The following is a 15,359-nucleotide window of genomic DNA, read 5'->3' as shown; positions in this document are numbered from 1 at the left end:
ATGGTTCTATAAATAGAACCCTTGTGCAGAAGCATTTGACTTGATGAAATTTCATTTCTCTCTCTCACTCAAAGCCTTCATTCGTAGCAACTATCGCTGAGACCGAAGAAATCCGTTCGTGTGGACTGAGTAGAGGCGTTGTCACCATTCAATGCTCGTGATTCCTCCTTAGATCTGCATCAAAGGTTTCAATCGTCACAAGAGATAACCGTTTCTATCACTGATCATACTAATTCGTAGGGATCACTAAAAGAAAAATTTTAATTTCACTGCGTTTTGGATCACAATTTTTCTTCGGTTAAAGAACTTTGACAATCCTACACCGCAATGAATTATAATTTATTATACATTTTTTTTATAGTAAATACAATATATATTATCAATTTTGGTTTACTTGTTATATTTAAAATAAAATAATATTGTATATTAAACCATTTTCCTAATTTTATTATAGAAATTAGTCGTTTAGTTTTTGGGGTAAGCAGGATGAAGAAAGGTCTGATACTAGAAATAAAGAAATGGGAACACAACTAACAAAACAATGATCTGATCTAAACCCAAATAGATGAACACAGTGATGATATAGCAAGATTCAATTTCACCTCACTCGCATGGAACTGCTTAATTTCTTCTTCTTCTCTTCGGTAATTACTTCTCATTTCAATTCTCTCCAATTCGTTCACCATTTGATTTCTAGGGTTTACGCTTTCCCCTCATACTTCCATTTCTTTTGCAGGTTTTGTTTTTTCATTATGTTGCAGATTCCACAATCATGTAACAAACTATTCAATTCTCTTTGCTTTTCTAATAATAATTCATATAACATGTTACTAACTTTATCTATTTCTCTCTGCAGAGGATCTTGTGACCAATGTCATCGCGCCAAGGTGCATTTCATCTTACTTAGTGTTAAGATTATGAGTTAATTAGGTTTTAGTTCAACTCTTTAGCTAATTTGTATCTTCGTATTTGTTGCATTTAGGAATTTGATGTTACTACATCTAGAAACCGAAATTATCCAGATGAAAAGGTATTATTTGATGTTATTTATTCGATTATTTATGATAATGATTGTATCGCTGTCCAATAGTAATGATTTTGTGTAGGATATTGATATAATTGCAACATATAGCGATGCTTCCGGTCATATTCAGCTTGCTAGGTTGAAAATGAGGGACTTATCGGATTCTTGGGTTTGGGAAAACCCTAGTAATGCTAAGACTGAACAACAAAATTACTCTCAGGTACTTTGTCTTTGCTGAAAACACGAGCCACTGCGATGTATTTAACTTTGGATTTCGATTTCTTGCTTCAAGTGTATGAAGTTTTGACTTCGATTTCAAATTGAGTTGCCTTTTGTATTTTATTTTTATTGATGACCTTGGAATATCTGGTAGTAATTATCTGATGTAATTACAGGGAGAAATGGAGTCTTTGCAAACTGATACTAGATTTGAAGACAATCTCAAGCACTCAGCAGATGAACATAATCCTGAAGAAGGCCTTGCTCGAACTCCCCATTCCTCCTCACTAATGACTCCGGTGAAAATCAAGCGCCGGGTAATAGTCCAAATTTGTCTTTTGGAACTAAGCCAAACAATGAATGATAGGGGAACGAGAAAGAGTTTTGTTCCTTTTTTTTGTCGCTGTTGGTTTGGCCTTTTTTTAAAAATAGTTTCCTATCCCTTAGATAATGCGGCTGGAAAGAAGAAAAGCTCGTGCTGCTGAACTTAGTCAGCAAAACAAAGAAACGGACAATCGCATTGTGTCAGCAGCAATTGAACGCTCCAAAGGATTTGATACCACTATCACCGGGAAGTATAGTATATGGAGGAAAGAATATGAAAACCCAAATTCTGATTCCACTGTTAAACTCATGCGAGACCAAATAATAATGGCCAAAGCTTATTCCAATATTGCAAAGTCTAAGAACAAAACTGCTCTTTACGAAGCTCTTGTCAAACACTCCAGAGATAGTAAACTAGCTATTGGAGATGCAAATTCTGATGCCGAGCTTCAGACTGGGTATTTTGTTATAGACTTTGTCTTGTTTCTTAGACTAATAAGCTTCTTTCAATTTACATATGATAAAGTTTCTATCTATTGCCTTTGCTAGAGCACTTAATTGGGCAAAAGCTATGGGTCACATTCTTTCTGTAGCAAAGGACCGACTTTATGACTGCATTTTAGTGGCAAGGAAGTTAAGGGTGATGCTTCAATCAACTGAAAATAGAGTGAATTTGCAGAAGAAAAGAAGTGCATCCTTGATTCAGCTAGCTGCAAAAACAGTGCCTAGACCATTGCATTGTCTTCCCCTGCAACTTGCAGCTGATTATTACCTACAGGGCTATCATAAGAAAGAAAATCTTGGCAAGGAAAAGATTGAAGACCCGTCTCTGTTCCACTATGCTATCTTTTCTGATAATGTACTGGCTGCATCCGTGGTTGTTAATTCTACTGTGCAAAATGCAAACGAGCCTGAGAAGCATGTATTCCATATAGTAACTGATAAATTAAATTTTCCATCAATGAGAATGTGGTTTCTCATCAACCCTCCTTCTAAAGCAACCATTGAAGTTCAGAATATTGATGATTTCAAGTGGCTGAATTCCTCGTATTGTTCTGTTTTACGTCAACTTGAATCAGCAAGAATCAAGGAGTATTACTTTAAAGCCAATCATCCTTCCTCTCTCTCTGCTGGTTCTGACAATCTAAAATATAGAAATCCCAAATATTTGTCAATGCTGAATCACTTAAGGTTCTACCTTCCCGAAGTTTATCCAAAATTGAACAAAATTCTATTCTTGGATGATGACATTGTCGTGCAGAAAGATTTGGCACCTCTTTGGTCAATTGATTTGAAAGGTATGGTGATCGGTGCAGTAGAGACATGCAAGGAGAGCTTCCATAGGTTTGATAAATACCTAAATTTTAGTAATCCACTGATCTCCAGTAATTTCAGTCCCGATGCATGTGGTTGGGCATTTGGCATGAATATGTTTGACTTGAAGGAGTGGAAGAAACGAAACATCACCGGAATCTATCATTGGTGGCAAGATTTGGTAAAATTCACAACTCTTATTCCTCCCATTAGATTTGTCAAAATATACCTAATTATTTGCCTTATTTTAAACCATTGTGTTTTCTGAATATCATGTAATGAATTGTTTGCCTGAAGATTCCTATGTGTATATCATGCCCTTAACTTTCTGGCATCAAAGTCAATAACCATAAAGCCATGTCTAACTGTATTTTGCTTGTAGATAGTAATTTCTTCGTATCAGAACTATATTTATTGTTTTTCTTCTCTGCAGAATGAGGATAGAACCCTCTGGAAGCTTGGAACATTACCACCAGGCTTAATCACCTTTTATAAACTGACCTATCCGCTAGATCGGGGTTGGCATGTTTTGGGACTTGGCTATGATCCGGCTCTGAACTTAACGGAGATAGAGAATGCCGCTGTTGTTCACTATAACGGAAACTACAAGCCATGGTTAAATCTTGCTGTTTCCAAGTATAAATCGTTCTGGTCCAAATATGTTATGTTTGACAATCCATATCTTCAAGTTTGCAACCTCAGTGAATAGTGAATATTTGTGTCCATATATTTCCTCCAGTAGCATATTGTACCTTATGAGGATGGTAGAGCATGTAGTATATAGGGTGTATGATTACATCACATGGTCCGCTATGGATAAAGCCATTTAACGAAAAAGAATAGTCTTCTATTCTTTTAAAATTAAAAAAAGTAACCCATTATTCTTTCTCTAACTATCTATATCTTACACCTTAATACACACTAGTTCATTTTCTTCCTCATCCAGCCTGGTTTGCAAATGGTAATCCAAACACCACAACAGGTTTGTAGCAAATCGATTTTGATCTATGTCTCATTGCTTTTATATTTGATTGACTTTATGTCTTTTATCATATCGCACTTCTGGATATTTTGAGCACTAAGAGATTGAACCTCGTCATGAGCAACATATTTGTAACCTATTTCATTTCATATCCAACCAAAAAACTTGATGCAGATGTATTGTAAATTCTAATAAACGAATTCTTAAATTTTCAAAAGCATGACCTGCAAAAGATAAAGAACATTTATTTATTATTAATTTATTAGTAATAAAACTATCAACTTGATAGAATTTTAAATGATTAAAATCATTTTACAGACCATAATTATTACAATTTCGCACCAAAAATACCAAAAATATGGCATGTGAGTTATTCGAGTTATACATTAATTGAATATGTAAATGATACTGTATTTGCAAAATAAAATTTAAAAAATCATAGAGATTGAATATGTAGAATCTAAAATGAGAAGATAATTGTAAACCATTTTATTGGAAAATATGGCATGTGAGTTATTCGAGTTATACATTAATTGTTAAATATGTATTTGATCAGTATAACTTAGTTTAATATTATTAAATAAATAGAGATATTAATTTGAATTTATAACATAGAATTGTGCATCTCATCTTAAATAGTGGAAAAATATTTGATGGAAATTCAAAAATGCATTTATGGATGCAATATTTAATCAGGAAATGTATCTCCTGATCCACCTAATCAATGTTTTCCAAATTCAACAATTAAGAGACAAAATCAAAAATACAATTCCGAATTTGTGGTGCATGCTCTTCTTTTTTATGATCAAACATTTATTTTCTCTCAAAATCCTTGGAAAAAATTCTTCCAATCTCGATCAAAATTTGCACTCCAAAACTTCATTCTTGTATTTGATTACATCAAAAGGAGTAACAGAAGCTGAATTTTAAGATAAACATCACATATTTCATTCTCCATTTCTCACATTAATTTGGGTTTTGAGCTAAAAAAATGTACGTTGTTTTTGAAAATGCATTTCCAGATTCTAAGTAAGTTAATACGGAAGTGCATTTTTTGAATACTTCAGAGTTCATTTCAAGCATTTTTTTTAATTATTCTCTATTGTTGTTTGCCTTAGATATGGCGCACCTTAATGTTATCCCTAAACCTATTGTGTTTACGGATGCCAAACGTGTTGATGTCAAGGAGGTAGAAGTTAGCAACCAATTTACAAATGGACAAGAGTTTGAGATTCATGATCGTATGCCCCGGTGGATTCGCACGGAGGCATCTAAATTGAAATTTGGTGTTGTAATCGAAAAGTCCAATAATCGTTCAAATAAAAGACTTGTATTTGTGACACTGAGATGCAAAAGAAGTGGCAAATACATAACTCCTCTAAAGAAGTTCAAACGAGATGACATCAATTCGAGAAAATGTGAGTGTCCCTTTAAGTTGCGTGGTTATCTTTTGGAAAATAATAAATGAAAGTTTAACGCGATTTATGGTTTACATAACCATGACATGTGTGACAAATTAACCGACTATCCCATTGCATGTAATCTTATGTCTGAAGAGAAGGAAATTGTTTCAGACATGACATTAAATATGATGCAGTCCAAAAATATACTTGCAACTTTGAAACGTAAAAGACCCAAAAATATATCAAATATCAAGCAAGTATACAATTTTTGTGTCTTAACAACAGGGCGTTAAGTGGGGATAGAACTGAAATACAACAACGGTTGAAACTTTTGGATGATAACACTTATGTATTTAGTTACAGACCGTGCAAGGATGAACTAACTGTTTGAGATATATTTTGGACTCATTCTGATTCTATAAAGTTGTTCCACACATTTCCCATTGTACTCGTCATTGATTCAATGTATAAGACCAACTAGTACAAAATTCCACTATTAAAAATTGTTGGTGTTACCTCTACCGAGAAGACTTACTCGGTTGAATTTTCATTTTTGGGAGAGTAAAAAAGAGGAAAATGTTACTTGGACTTTATAAGTGTGACAGACAATGTTAAAGGATAAGGAAAACACACAAAAGTTCATTGTCATCGATCATGATACCACATTGAAGAATTCGGTTGAAAATGTGTTTCTTACTTCACACACATTACTTTGTAGGTATCAGATCACAAAGAATTTGAGAAGTGTAGTTAAACCCGTGATATATACCAATAAAAATAAAGGGTGAAGATGGAAAAATGGTTATTGCTAGAGTAATAATGGAAAAAATAATGGATGCATGGAATATTATAATAAATTTTTCTACTGAAAAATTATATGTCGATGTTGTTATAGTTTTCAGGAAGGTGTGTGAGAAATATCCAGACTTATTGAAATATGTTGAAAGTACAATTCTGGATCAGGTGAAGGAGAAAATTATCTGTGCTTGAACCCATCGGGTTAGACACCTTGAAAATACAACTAACTGACTAACGGTAACTGCGGTTTTTGAGTCGTTTCTTCTTTGCTCAATAAAGGAGAGGAGGATCATGCGTTTGCTTGCCAACAATTTATCAATGATTTGAAGGTCCATAAAGAATCATACACATGACTATACATGATTTTTTTTATGTAGCTCGTGAATCTCTTACTCCTTACATTAGCGAACCGACACCGAAAGAAAAATGAATGTGCTTCTCTGAAAAGGTTCATTTCATAGAAAGTGCGTATAATAAGGTGTTTATTGATCTGGCAAGATATGGTTTCTCGAAAACATTTTTTCAACTGCACACTGCCCCACCTTAAAACCCAACTTATTGTATTATGTGTATTGGTTGACTTTCAAAATCGCAGCACTTTGTTCTAGTTTATTTGAAATTGAGACACCCTATAGCACTGAAATCATCATAGTGGACATCTCATTTAACAAGGCAAATTGAGATTTGGCCGAATCATTTTTTGAAAAGGATGCAAGAATTCACCAAATTGAACGAGAATCAAATAAACAAAAGTCAAAGATGGAACCACCCATATATATAAATTTAGCTTGTGACACATGTTTCGATTCATTTTAGTTTTTATTCAACGATGTATTTATGTGATTAAACATGTTTTGCATGTAATATTGTATTAATATTAATAATATGATATATATATATATATATATATATATATATATATATATATATATATATATATATATATATATATATATATATATATATATATATATATATATTTTAGAGATTTGTTTCAATTTCCCAAATATTTCTTTATTTTTTATTCTAAAACAAACTCTATTTTTGAAAATTGGTTATGTGTGAATAGTGTGTGATGCATCGAAAATGCATTTTTGGATGTACCCCGAATATTAAAAAAAAACGAACAGGGGTTTATCCAGAAATACATTTTCGAATGCACCCTATTTCATAAATTTCACGCAACGAAATGAAGTGTATCCGAAAATACATCTTCGGAATATCCTCTGAGACAATTTTGAATTTCTAAGGTCTATATTAGCTTAAAATTTGTATAAATATGAGTCTCTCATCTCATATTTTTAACAAAAACACATTACAACAGAATGAGCATATATTGACATGTCGCATTTGTCTACTTCAACAACATGAATGTCTCACTTGAATTTAAGGTCACTGAGTACACCTCTCTTGTAGATCTAAAATCCAAACAGGTGAATCTCCTAGAATACTCAGACAATTGAAAAGTTGTCAAACTCGAGTACCATTCACCCTCGATAAAAAATGAAGAAAACATTAAGTACATCAAGTTTGAGTTGAAGACACATGAAGATTTAATATGGAGTACAATTCACCATTATAAAACAAAAGGTTTGATTGAGTTGGATGAAAAATTGCAAGATTCATCGGAGATATTTTGAAGATGTTGAAACGTCCTACTTGATGAAGAAATGTATTGTTTGATTTATGTTAACGATTATTTATGTAATATTTCATTTTTTATGTATGTCATAACATTTATTAATGTCAATTTTTCTCTGTTTATACATTTGTTTTATTTCTGCATTTGTATCTGCACCTGTTTAAAATCAGGAAATACACTTTTGTAATGTACACAAATATGCATTTTCAGATTAAATTTAGTCATAGATAGTTTTGTATTTTCGCTAGGGTGGGAAACAATATTTAGGGTGTATAAAACAATCCCCTTATAATAAAGTAAATATCCATAAATAGGTCGATATTAAATACTTGTACAAATAAAAAAAATAGAAGATGATAGATTTTTTTGATCAAATACATTTAACCGTGAACAATGAGAGATTGTGTGTTTGAACATGTGTCTCTGCATTTCATATTCACGCACAACTAACAATTGAGTTGGTTTAACGGAACAAGATGGTAAAGATTTGTTCATTTAAAAAAACAGTCGATTTTGCTTTGGAAGGTGACACATCTTAATCCTAATATTCAATGTGACCAAATTTTAGAAAATCGTACATCAAAATAAACCGTAAACATACAAAAAAAAAAAAATTATAATTCTTTTTTGTATTATGGAAGAAAGGGACACATAACTACTCTTATTTTTATTTTGAATTTTTGATGGAAGTTTCGGTAAGAATCGCAAAACTCAAAAAATTATTTGCATCTATAAGAAAATTCTCATAGATTTGTCGTGATATTAATATTACATCTTTTGGGATTATAAAAAAAAAATACATTTTTTTGGTAAGATCATATATAGAATTGCTAGTAATTAAAGGCATGACCAATGCTTTCTCCATTGAGATTCAAAATGACGATATGAGAAAGAAAAATAGTGACATTTTAAAGAAAATTTGTGAGTAGTAGTGGTAAGAAATAACCAAAGTTGCATTGTATATGGACTTACCTCCATAACTTTCAATTGTTACCTTTTCAATACTTCTCAATAGTAGTTCTAGCAATCACATCACATGATTAGAACCATTCATGAAAATATATATATATATTTTCTGATTTTGATATTTTTATTCTCTCCTCAAACTAAATAACACATTAATTATATATTTATAATATTGGAGGGAAAGAGTTAAAAAGCATGAACAAAAGCTGACAAAGGTCCCAATTGATTACAGCTATAGTTCATCCTCTCTCTCTCTCTCACTCTCACTTTCTCTCTCTAGATCGTTGTGCTGTGGTTCACTTCACTTCACTTCACTTCACTTCAGCTATGTGTATCCAATGGCGCTTCTGCTGACAATGGTTCACTCTCACAACAACACTGCTGGGACCCAACACGATCTCAAACCGCTCCTCCGTGATTTTCTCGGCATGAAACCATCACCATCACCATCACCCTCACCCTCCTCCGCCGCTCCTCCCGCACCTTTCTCCTCCACCTCTGAAATCGCTTCCGGTAACTGCTAAACAAGAATATTCTTTTTTTTCTCTCACTACATTATTATTCCTTCCCCATTAAACCCTTAATTCCTCTTTTTTATATTCAATTCATTCTATTCCACTATTTTCTCTCTCTTACTACCTATCAATTTCATCAATTAACCAATAAATGTGATTTCTTACTTATTCTATATAAGGTTATAATGGTAATGTTTTCCTCCTCGTCAATTCGGTAGAAAAGCAGGTATCAAATCATCTTGAGGGAGTTCCATACTATGGTCCAAGAAGTGATTTTTCCGGCACTGAGATAACTAACAGACTAGTGGGGAACAAGAGAAGTAATTCTGATTCCTCTTTTATTGCTTCCTCTAGAGATGCCTTCCATATGGCCCCTGATTCCTTTCAAAATTCACATTTGATGAAGGTTGCTTTCAAATTTGAATTCTAACTTCATTATTGTTAAGAATGATTCTTTTGCTTTTGTTTTGTTTTCTTTGATGTGTATAACTCATGGTTTCGGATAGGTTCTCCGACATGTGTCTGGAGGAGAGAGATCTAGAAGGCCTAATGACGATGAAGTGTTACTTGGTATGCAGTCAATGAAGCCGTCTTCTAGTTCTCAGATGTTTCATCCTCCCACCAGCAGTATGATTGACGCGAATAAATGGGTCATGAATGCTGGCCCTTCCGTGCAGCATCTTCCGCGCGGAGGACAGATGGCTCCTTTTGCTCACCAATTGGCTTCGAACAAGATTAGAGATAACAACGTCGGCCCTTCATTTATCTCTCAGTTTGCTGCCGATGAAGGATCGAGAACTGGAATCAAGGGCCCCGGAGTTTTAAGTTCCATAAACACGTCTGCTACTGCTAGTGATAAAATTTCATCGGCCGTGCTGCTCGGTGGAAGCAGGCCAAAGCCGTTAACTAATATAATTGAATCATCCACGCCTCCAAGGTAAATCTATCTTATGAATACAGTTGCTCAATTCACCCTGAAAAAAAGGAGAAGTTGCTTGACTTTATGTGTTTTGGTATTGACAGCAGTCAACACGGGCTAACACCTGCCAGCCGCCAGATGACTATCTTCTACGGAGGTCAAGCTCATGTTTTTGATGATGTCCACCCACATAAGGTCAGGCCTCCTTTTCTTGACATGGTATATTTGTTTACTGTATTTAGTGAAATAGGGCCTGAAATTAGTTTGTATTTATGAGTTATCACGTTGAAACAATTTGTGCCTTAGAAACATGGTGCGTGGTTTACTTGTAGTTGGTTTAACAATCATTCTATATTTAAACTCATTGGATTTCAGCCGACAAACAAACAGTGTAGATACTCGGAGTTGGCTTCCCTATCACACCTGTGTTGCAGTTTCGACAACTTATTTTGGCGTCATTGCACAGGATAGTGAATGTGTTCAACCTATAATATTTGATAGAAAAGACTCATAGGAACCAATAATAGATTTGCTTATGCTGGTAGAGTCGCTTTTGAGAACAGTATTTTCTCTTACTGGTTTGAAAAGTTACTTGAGGCTTTCTTTAGAGTTTCAGAATATATATAGAATGTATTTAACCGACAGTTTTTATGGATTTAGTTAAGACAGTAGTCTATAATGTCAGTTTATGGACGGGTTTATCTCTTAATTTCTCTAGATTTATTTTTATCTTTTCAAAATGTCTCCTGCTGATAACAAGTCTCTTGGAGCATGTCCTGGGTCCCCTCTTTGATTCACATTCACCCCCAAATTCTATTCATATAGTGTTAACAAGTATTGAGAACCACATAGTTTTTCAACATGCCTATCCAAGACATTTTGGTGCAATGCATATTCTGATTGCTGAATGGGGTAAGAAAGCTATAATGGCCACCTATCATTTTATCTATGAGATAGACATTTCAGTAAAACGAGAAAGAAATCAACTTGAAGTCCCTTGAAATGCAGGTTGTCTTGTTACGGCTTATTGATTCCAAAAGTGTTGATTATCAGCTGTTTCGGAATGTTTATTTTACATATATTGAAGTATCAGAAACGTCGTTGTTAGTTTCAAATCAAAATCCAGTGAGGATCTGTTAAATTCTTACATCCTAAATTCTGACTTGGTTATTTGTTTTATCACCAAGCCTTATCCTACTATGTTGGGCCAACTACATGGATCGATAAATATCTTTGGGCTTTATCAAAACTAATCTTTCAATAAAATCATTTGGGACAGAGTTTGCTGGCATTCATTTTAATGGCTCACCTATTTTCTTAGGGTTTAATGTGTTATCATGACGTTTGCATGCTCTTTGGTGTATGCAGGCAGATGTTATAATGGCTTTGGCTGGGTCAAATGGAGGATCTTGGTCCACAGCATTCTCGCCGAAATCTACTGCAAAGCTGGTTAACGATAGTAATTTGCATAGTGGTGAAAATGAAGCAGGATTAATGAATAATGTACCATTCCCGCAAGAGCTTCATGGGATGTTGCCTGTAACTGGCAGTTCTAGTCGTGCTGTTGGACCTGGTGATCGGGTATCTACTCCAACCGGTAAGCCTCAAGCAAACTACCATGGTTTGATTTGGCTACTTTATAGTTTATAATAATGTCATATCATATCTCCAAATGGCAGAGTTTACAAAAAATACAATCTCTTTTACTTTTACCCCAAAAATATAGGACCCGGATCATCTGCAGTAGCAGAGTTATCAATCCCAGATAGTGGAACATAGCAGCGGACCCCAAAAATGGGATAGCGGGATAGCCGCCATTTGACTGTTCTTTAGACTAATTGTATGAATAATCTATAAAACATATATTTAATGTAAAACCAAACAAAGAAGAGGAATAGAGTTATTAAATGACTATTACTTAAAAAAAACAGAGGAAATGAAAAACATATGTAAAATCAAACCAGATTTATTTATTTTAAAGGTAAATCTGGATTTTCTCGTTCAAACCCGCTCGGGCTGGAAAGTGCCCCGCTACCGCTACCCGCTAAACATCAAATAGCGGCCACTAAGCATCAAATAGCGGAGGGTCGCTGCTCCGGGCCGCTATCCTGGGATAGTGCTGCTATTGACCGCTATCGATAACTCTGCAGCAGTAATTCCATGCCGTAAGCGATCTTGGCCATAATTCTGAAATATGACGACTTAGATTGCACAATAACAAAATTAGCTTTAAATGATATTGACATTTAATTTGAGATTAAATAGCTGAGATCGAAAGCTGCGTGATGCAGTTACTTATAAATCTACCAATCCTTTTTGTGTCATCCTTTTGTTTACCTTACATGCCTTTCTTTCCAAATTCATTAGGAATATTGGTCACAATTCTCTTACATGAATCAACTTCATATCTTTTCATCATTTTGGTTGTCAAAGTTTCATTTCTTTTAATCTTTTTTATTTGTTATTGATTGATTGCTAAATATCTGGTCGGTAGGAGCACACCAAGGAAGCATATTTCCTAAAGATACAAGAAATTCGATTCAAGCAGCAGACCCCAGTTCCGAAGATAAAAGAGCACTGTGAATAGAGTTTGAGGCTTATTCAATGGAAGTCTCAAGAGCTTTCTCTTATTTCTGATTACTATTGGGTATCGGTATCATCCTCTTTTGTCAAATTTTCTCATGATCATTCCAGCTCTTTTAGAAAGAAAAAAATGGTTATGTGAGGAGCAACAGTATGATGATTGTTTAAAAGGCCTAAAAGATACATCGGCTAAATTTATGAAATGTTTTCAATATAAGAAAACATCTATTTTGCAAACCAGTTGCTTTATCAGGCCAAGCAGCTTCTTGGTATTATGATATAGGAATAACAGCCTTACTTCTTTAGAATGCTGTTCAATAGAATCAGAGTTATATAGGAGGGAATATAACTCTTCGTTTGGTTTACAAAGAGGAACTTAAAGCTAACTTATTGTGTTATATTTTGTATGAAGATTTAGTCAGTATTCTAAACTTATCTCGCAACATGCTTAATTGTACGAAGAACAGTTGTACGATGTATGAACAAATATGACTGATCATTAGTCCATTGCTTTTTCTAACCAAATTATTCTCCTGACTTTCAAAAAACTTGTGTTTATCCATCTCTTATATTTGAAATCACTTCAATGATATGCAAAAAGTTATTAACAGGAACTTGACTTCTAGACATGTCCCAATTATTGTTGGATTATCACGAAGAACATCTACGTTGGATCAAGAGCAACACATAAGTGAGAGATATACTACATATTTACCAAAAATCTTAAGGTGTGTGGGTTCTCTCACTTATAAAGTGTTTAACATTCACTTTTTCATTTGATGTGAAACTCATACTCACACTTAATATATTAACAATCTCCCCCTCAAGTGAGTTCATCCATTATTTTGGGTATGCTCCCCCTCTTGGAAGTTTTTTCATTCATATCTACTTGCATTGTCGTTGTGACAGCTCAACGGAATACGGCGCCTGAACACTCTTGCCATGAAAACTTTCGATACAATGAGCCCTAATCGAACCTGACTTTAATACCACAGTTGGGTTATCATGATGAGCATCCACATTGGGTCAAAAGCAACACACAAGTGAGAGAGACACCACATATTCACCAAAAATCTTAAGGTTTTAGGTGAATATGTGGTGTCTCTTTTACTTGTGTGGTTGCTCTTAAATGCTCGATGTGATGATCCCCGAACCACCTCGTGACCCAACAAGTGGTATCTAAAGTCGTGGTTTGATTTGTGTAATGATGGAGACAAACACATCTAGGATGGTGAGTTTGAATGGATCCAACTATAATGTTTGGAAATGGAAAATGGAAGATTCGCTTTATGGTAAAGGCTTCCACTTGTCGGTTTTCTCTAATGAAAAATTTGACCGAAAGAGTGATGAAGAATGAGTTTTATTGCATAGACAAGTTTGTGGTTACATTCGTCAAATGGGTGGATGATAATGTTTTGAATCATGTGAGCTCGGTGACTCATGCTCGCTCTCTTTGGACCAATCTTGAGGAGTTGTATGCAAGAAAGATGGGGAACAATAAGTCATTCTTGTTCAAGCAATTGATTTCATTGAAGTATAGTAATGATTCACCAATGACCGATCACTTGAACACTTTCCAATGGATTCTAAATCAATTATCGACGATGAACCTTACTTTTGATGATGAAATTCAAGATTTGTGGCTTCTTGGTACTTTGCCTAATTCTTGGGAGACTTTTTGGACATCTTTGTCTAACTCCGCTATGCTCTGAATGGTATCATCTCGATGGACTTGGCTAAAAGTAATATGTTGAGTGAGGAGTTGAGGCGTAAGTTACAAGGTTCTTCTTCACATTCCGAGGTGTTGGTTACTGAATCGAGGGGGAGACATCAAAGTTGAGGTTCAAGTAATCGTGGGACATCACGTGGTAAATCACAAGAAGACTCTAAAAGATTCTCTAATATTGAATGTCATCACTACGAGGAAAATGAACACATAAAAAGGTATTGCCGGAAGTTGAAAAGGGAAAATAAGAAGAAAAACAACAACAACGATAAAAAGGAAGGTAACAATAATGAAGATGTTGCTATTGTTGATGATTTATTTGTTGTTTGTGATAGTTGTACAAAGAATGTCAATCTATGATGTGATGAAATGGATTGTTCAACTTACGAGACTAGTGATTTGGGATTGTTCGTATGGGAAATAATGGGTAAGCTAATATCATCAGAATATAAGATATTTATGTCGAAACTAGCAATGAGACTACTTTAGTTCTAAAAGGCACGAAACACATTTTGGAACTTCGATTTAATCTTTTATCCGTTGGAAAGTTGGATAATGAAGGATATGATAATTCTTTTTCGGCCAATGAATGGAAGTTAAAGAAAAGTTCAATGGTGGTTGCTAAAGGAAAGATGAATTCAAACTTGTATATCGTCCAACTTGGAGTTTCGAAGTGTTGCATCAACACTTGTGACAATGATAACTCATCTGAATTATGGCACAAGCGTTTGAGTCATATGAGTGAAAAAGGTTTGAGCATTTGTATGGTGTTTCCGATGCAAAAATGAGAAAGTGTTCACATCATTTGGTGAGTAAGCAAAGGCGATTCCTTTATGTCATCAGAACCAAAGAGGAAATCAGAAGTGTTGGATTTCGTACATTCCGATGGATGTGGTCCGATGAAGACACAATCACTTGGTTGTGCATATTACTTTGTTACTTTC

At 34.4% G+C, this 15,359-nt stretch overlaps 2 protein-coding genes across 5 annotated transcripts; both read left to right on the top strand.

Moving 5' to 3' along the window:
* The first annotated feature begins 452 nt into the window (after positions 1-452).
* LOC127086302 (probable galacturonosyltransferase 3) lies at positions 453-3,774 on the top strand. Of its 2 annotated transcripts, XM_051027047.1 has the most exons (9): positions 453-644; positions 737-774; positions 857-887; positions 983-1,030; positions 1,107-1,244; positions 1,420-1,560; positions 1,691-2,025; positions 2,117-3,062; positions 3,315-3,774. In XM_051027047.1, the coding sequence occupies exons 1-9, from the start codon at positions 612-614 to the stop codon at positions 3,588-3,590; spliced, it is 1,986 nt and encodes a 661-aa protein (XP_050883004.1). In that variant the 5' UTR covers positions 453-611; the 3' UTR covers positions 3,591-3,774. The 2 variants fall into 2 exon arrangements, with proteins under 2 accessions (XP_050883004.1, XP_050883003.1); XM_051027046.1 differs by having other exon boundaries at positions 629-644; positions 737-887.
* A 5,087-nt stretch (positions 3,775-8,861) lies between these two features.
* LOC127086300 (protein TIFY 8) lies at positions 8,862-13,214 on the top strand. 3 transcript variants are annotated; one of them, XM_051027044.1, is made up of 6 exons: positions 8,862-9,185; positions 9,406-9,593; positions 9,766-10,124; positions 10,211-10,301; positions 11,475-11,703; positions 12,601-13,214. In XM_051027044.1, the coding sequence occupies exons 1-6, from the start codon at positions 9,011-9,013 to the stop codon at positions 12,687-12,689; spliced, it is 1,131 nt and encodes a 376-aa protein (XP_050883001.1). In that variant the 5' UTR covers positions 8,862-9,010; the 3' UTR covers positions 12,690-13,214. The 3 variants fall into 3 exon arrangements, with proteins under 3 accessions (XP_050883001.1, XP_050883000.1, XP_050882999.1); XM_051027043.1 differs by having other exon boundaries at positions 8,864-9,185; positions 9,694-10,124; positions 10,214-10,301; XM_051027042.1 differs by having other exon boundaries at positions 8,864-9,185; positions 9,694-10,124.
* The last annotated feature ends 2,145 nt before the right edge of the window (positions 13,215-15,359 follow it).

Source organism: Lathyrus oleraceus, chromosome 5, assembly GCF_024323335.1.
Source record: "Lathyrus oleraceus cultivar Zhongwan6 chromosome 5, CAAS_Psat_ZW6_1.0, whole genome shotgun sequence".
Classification (NCBI taxonomy): Eukaryota; Viridiplantae; Streptophyta; class Magnoliopsida; order Fabales; family Fabaceae; genus Lathyrus; species Lathyrus oleraceus.
Note: the sequence above shows the minus strand (reverse complement) of the source record. Positions and strands in the feature narration are given on the sequence as shown.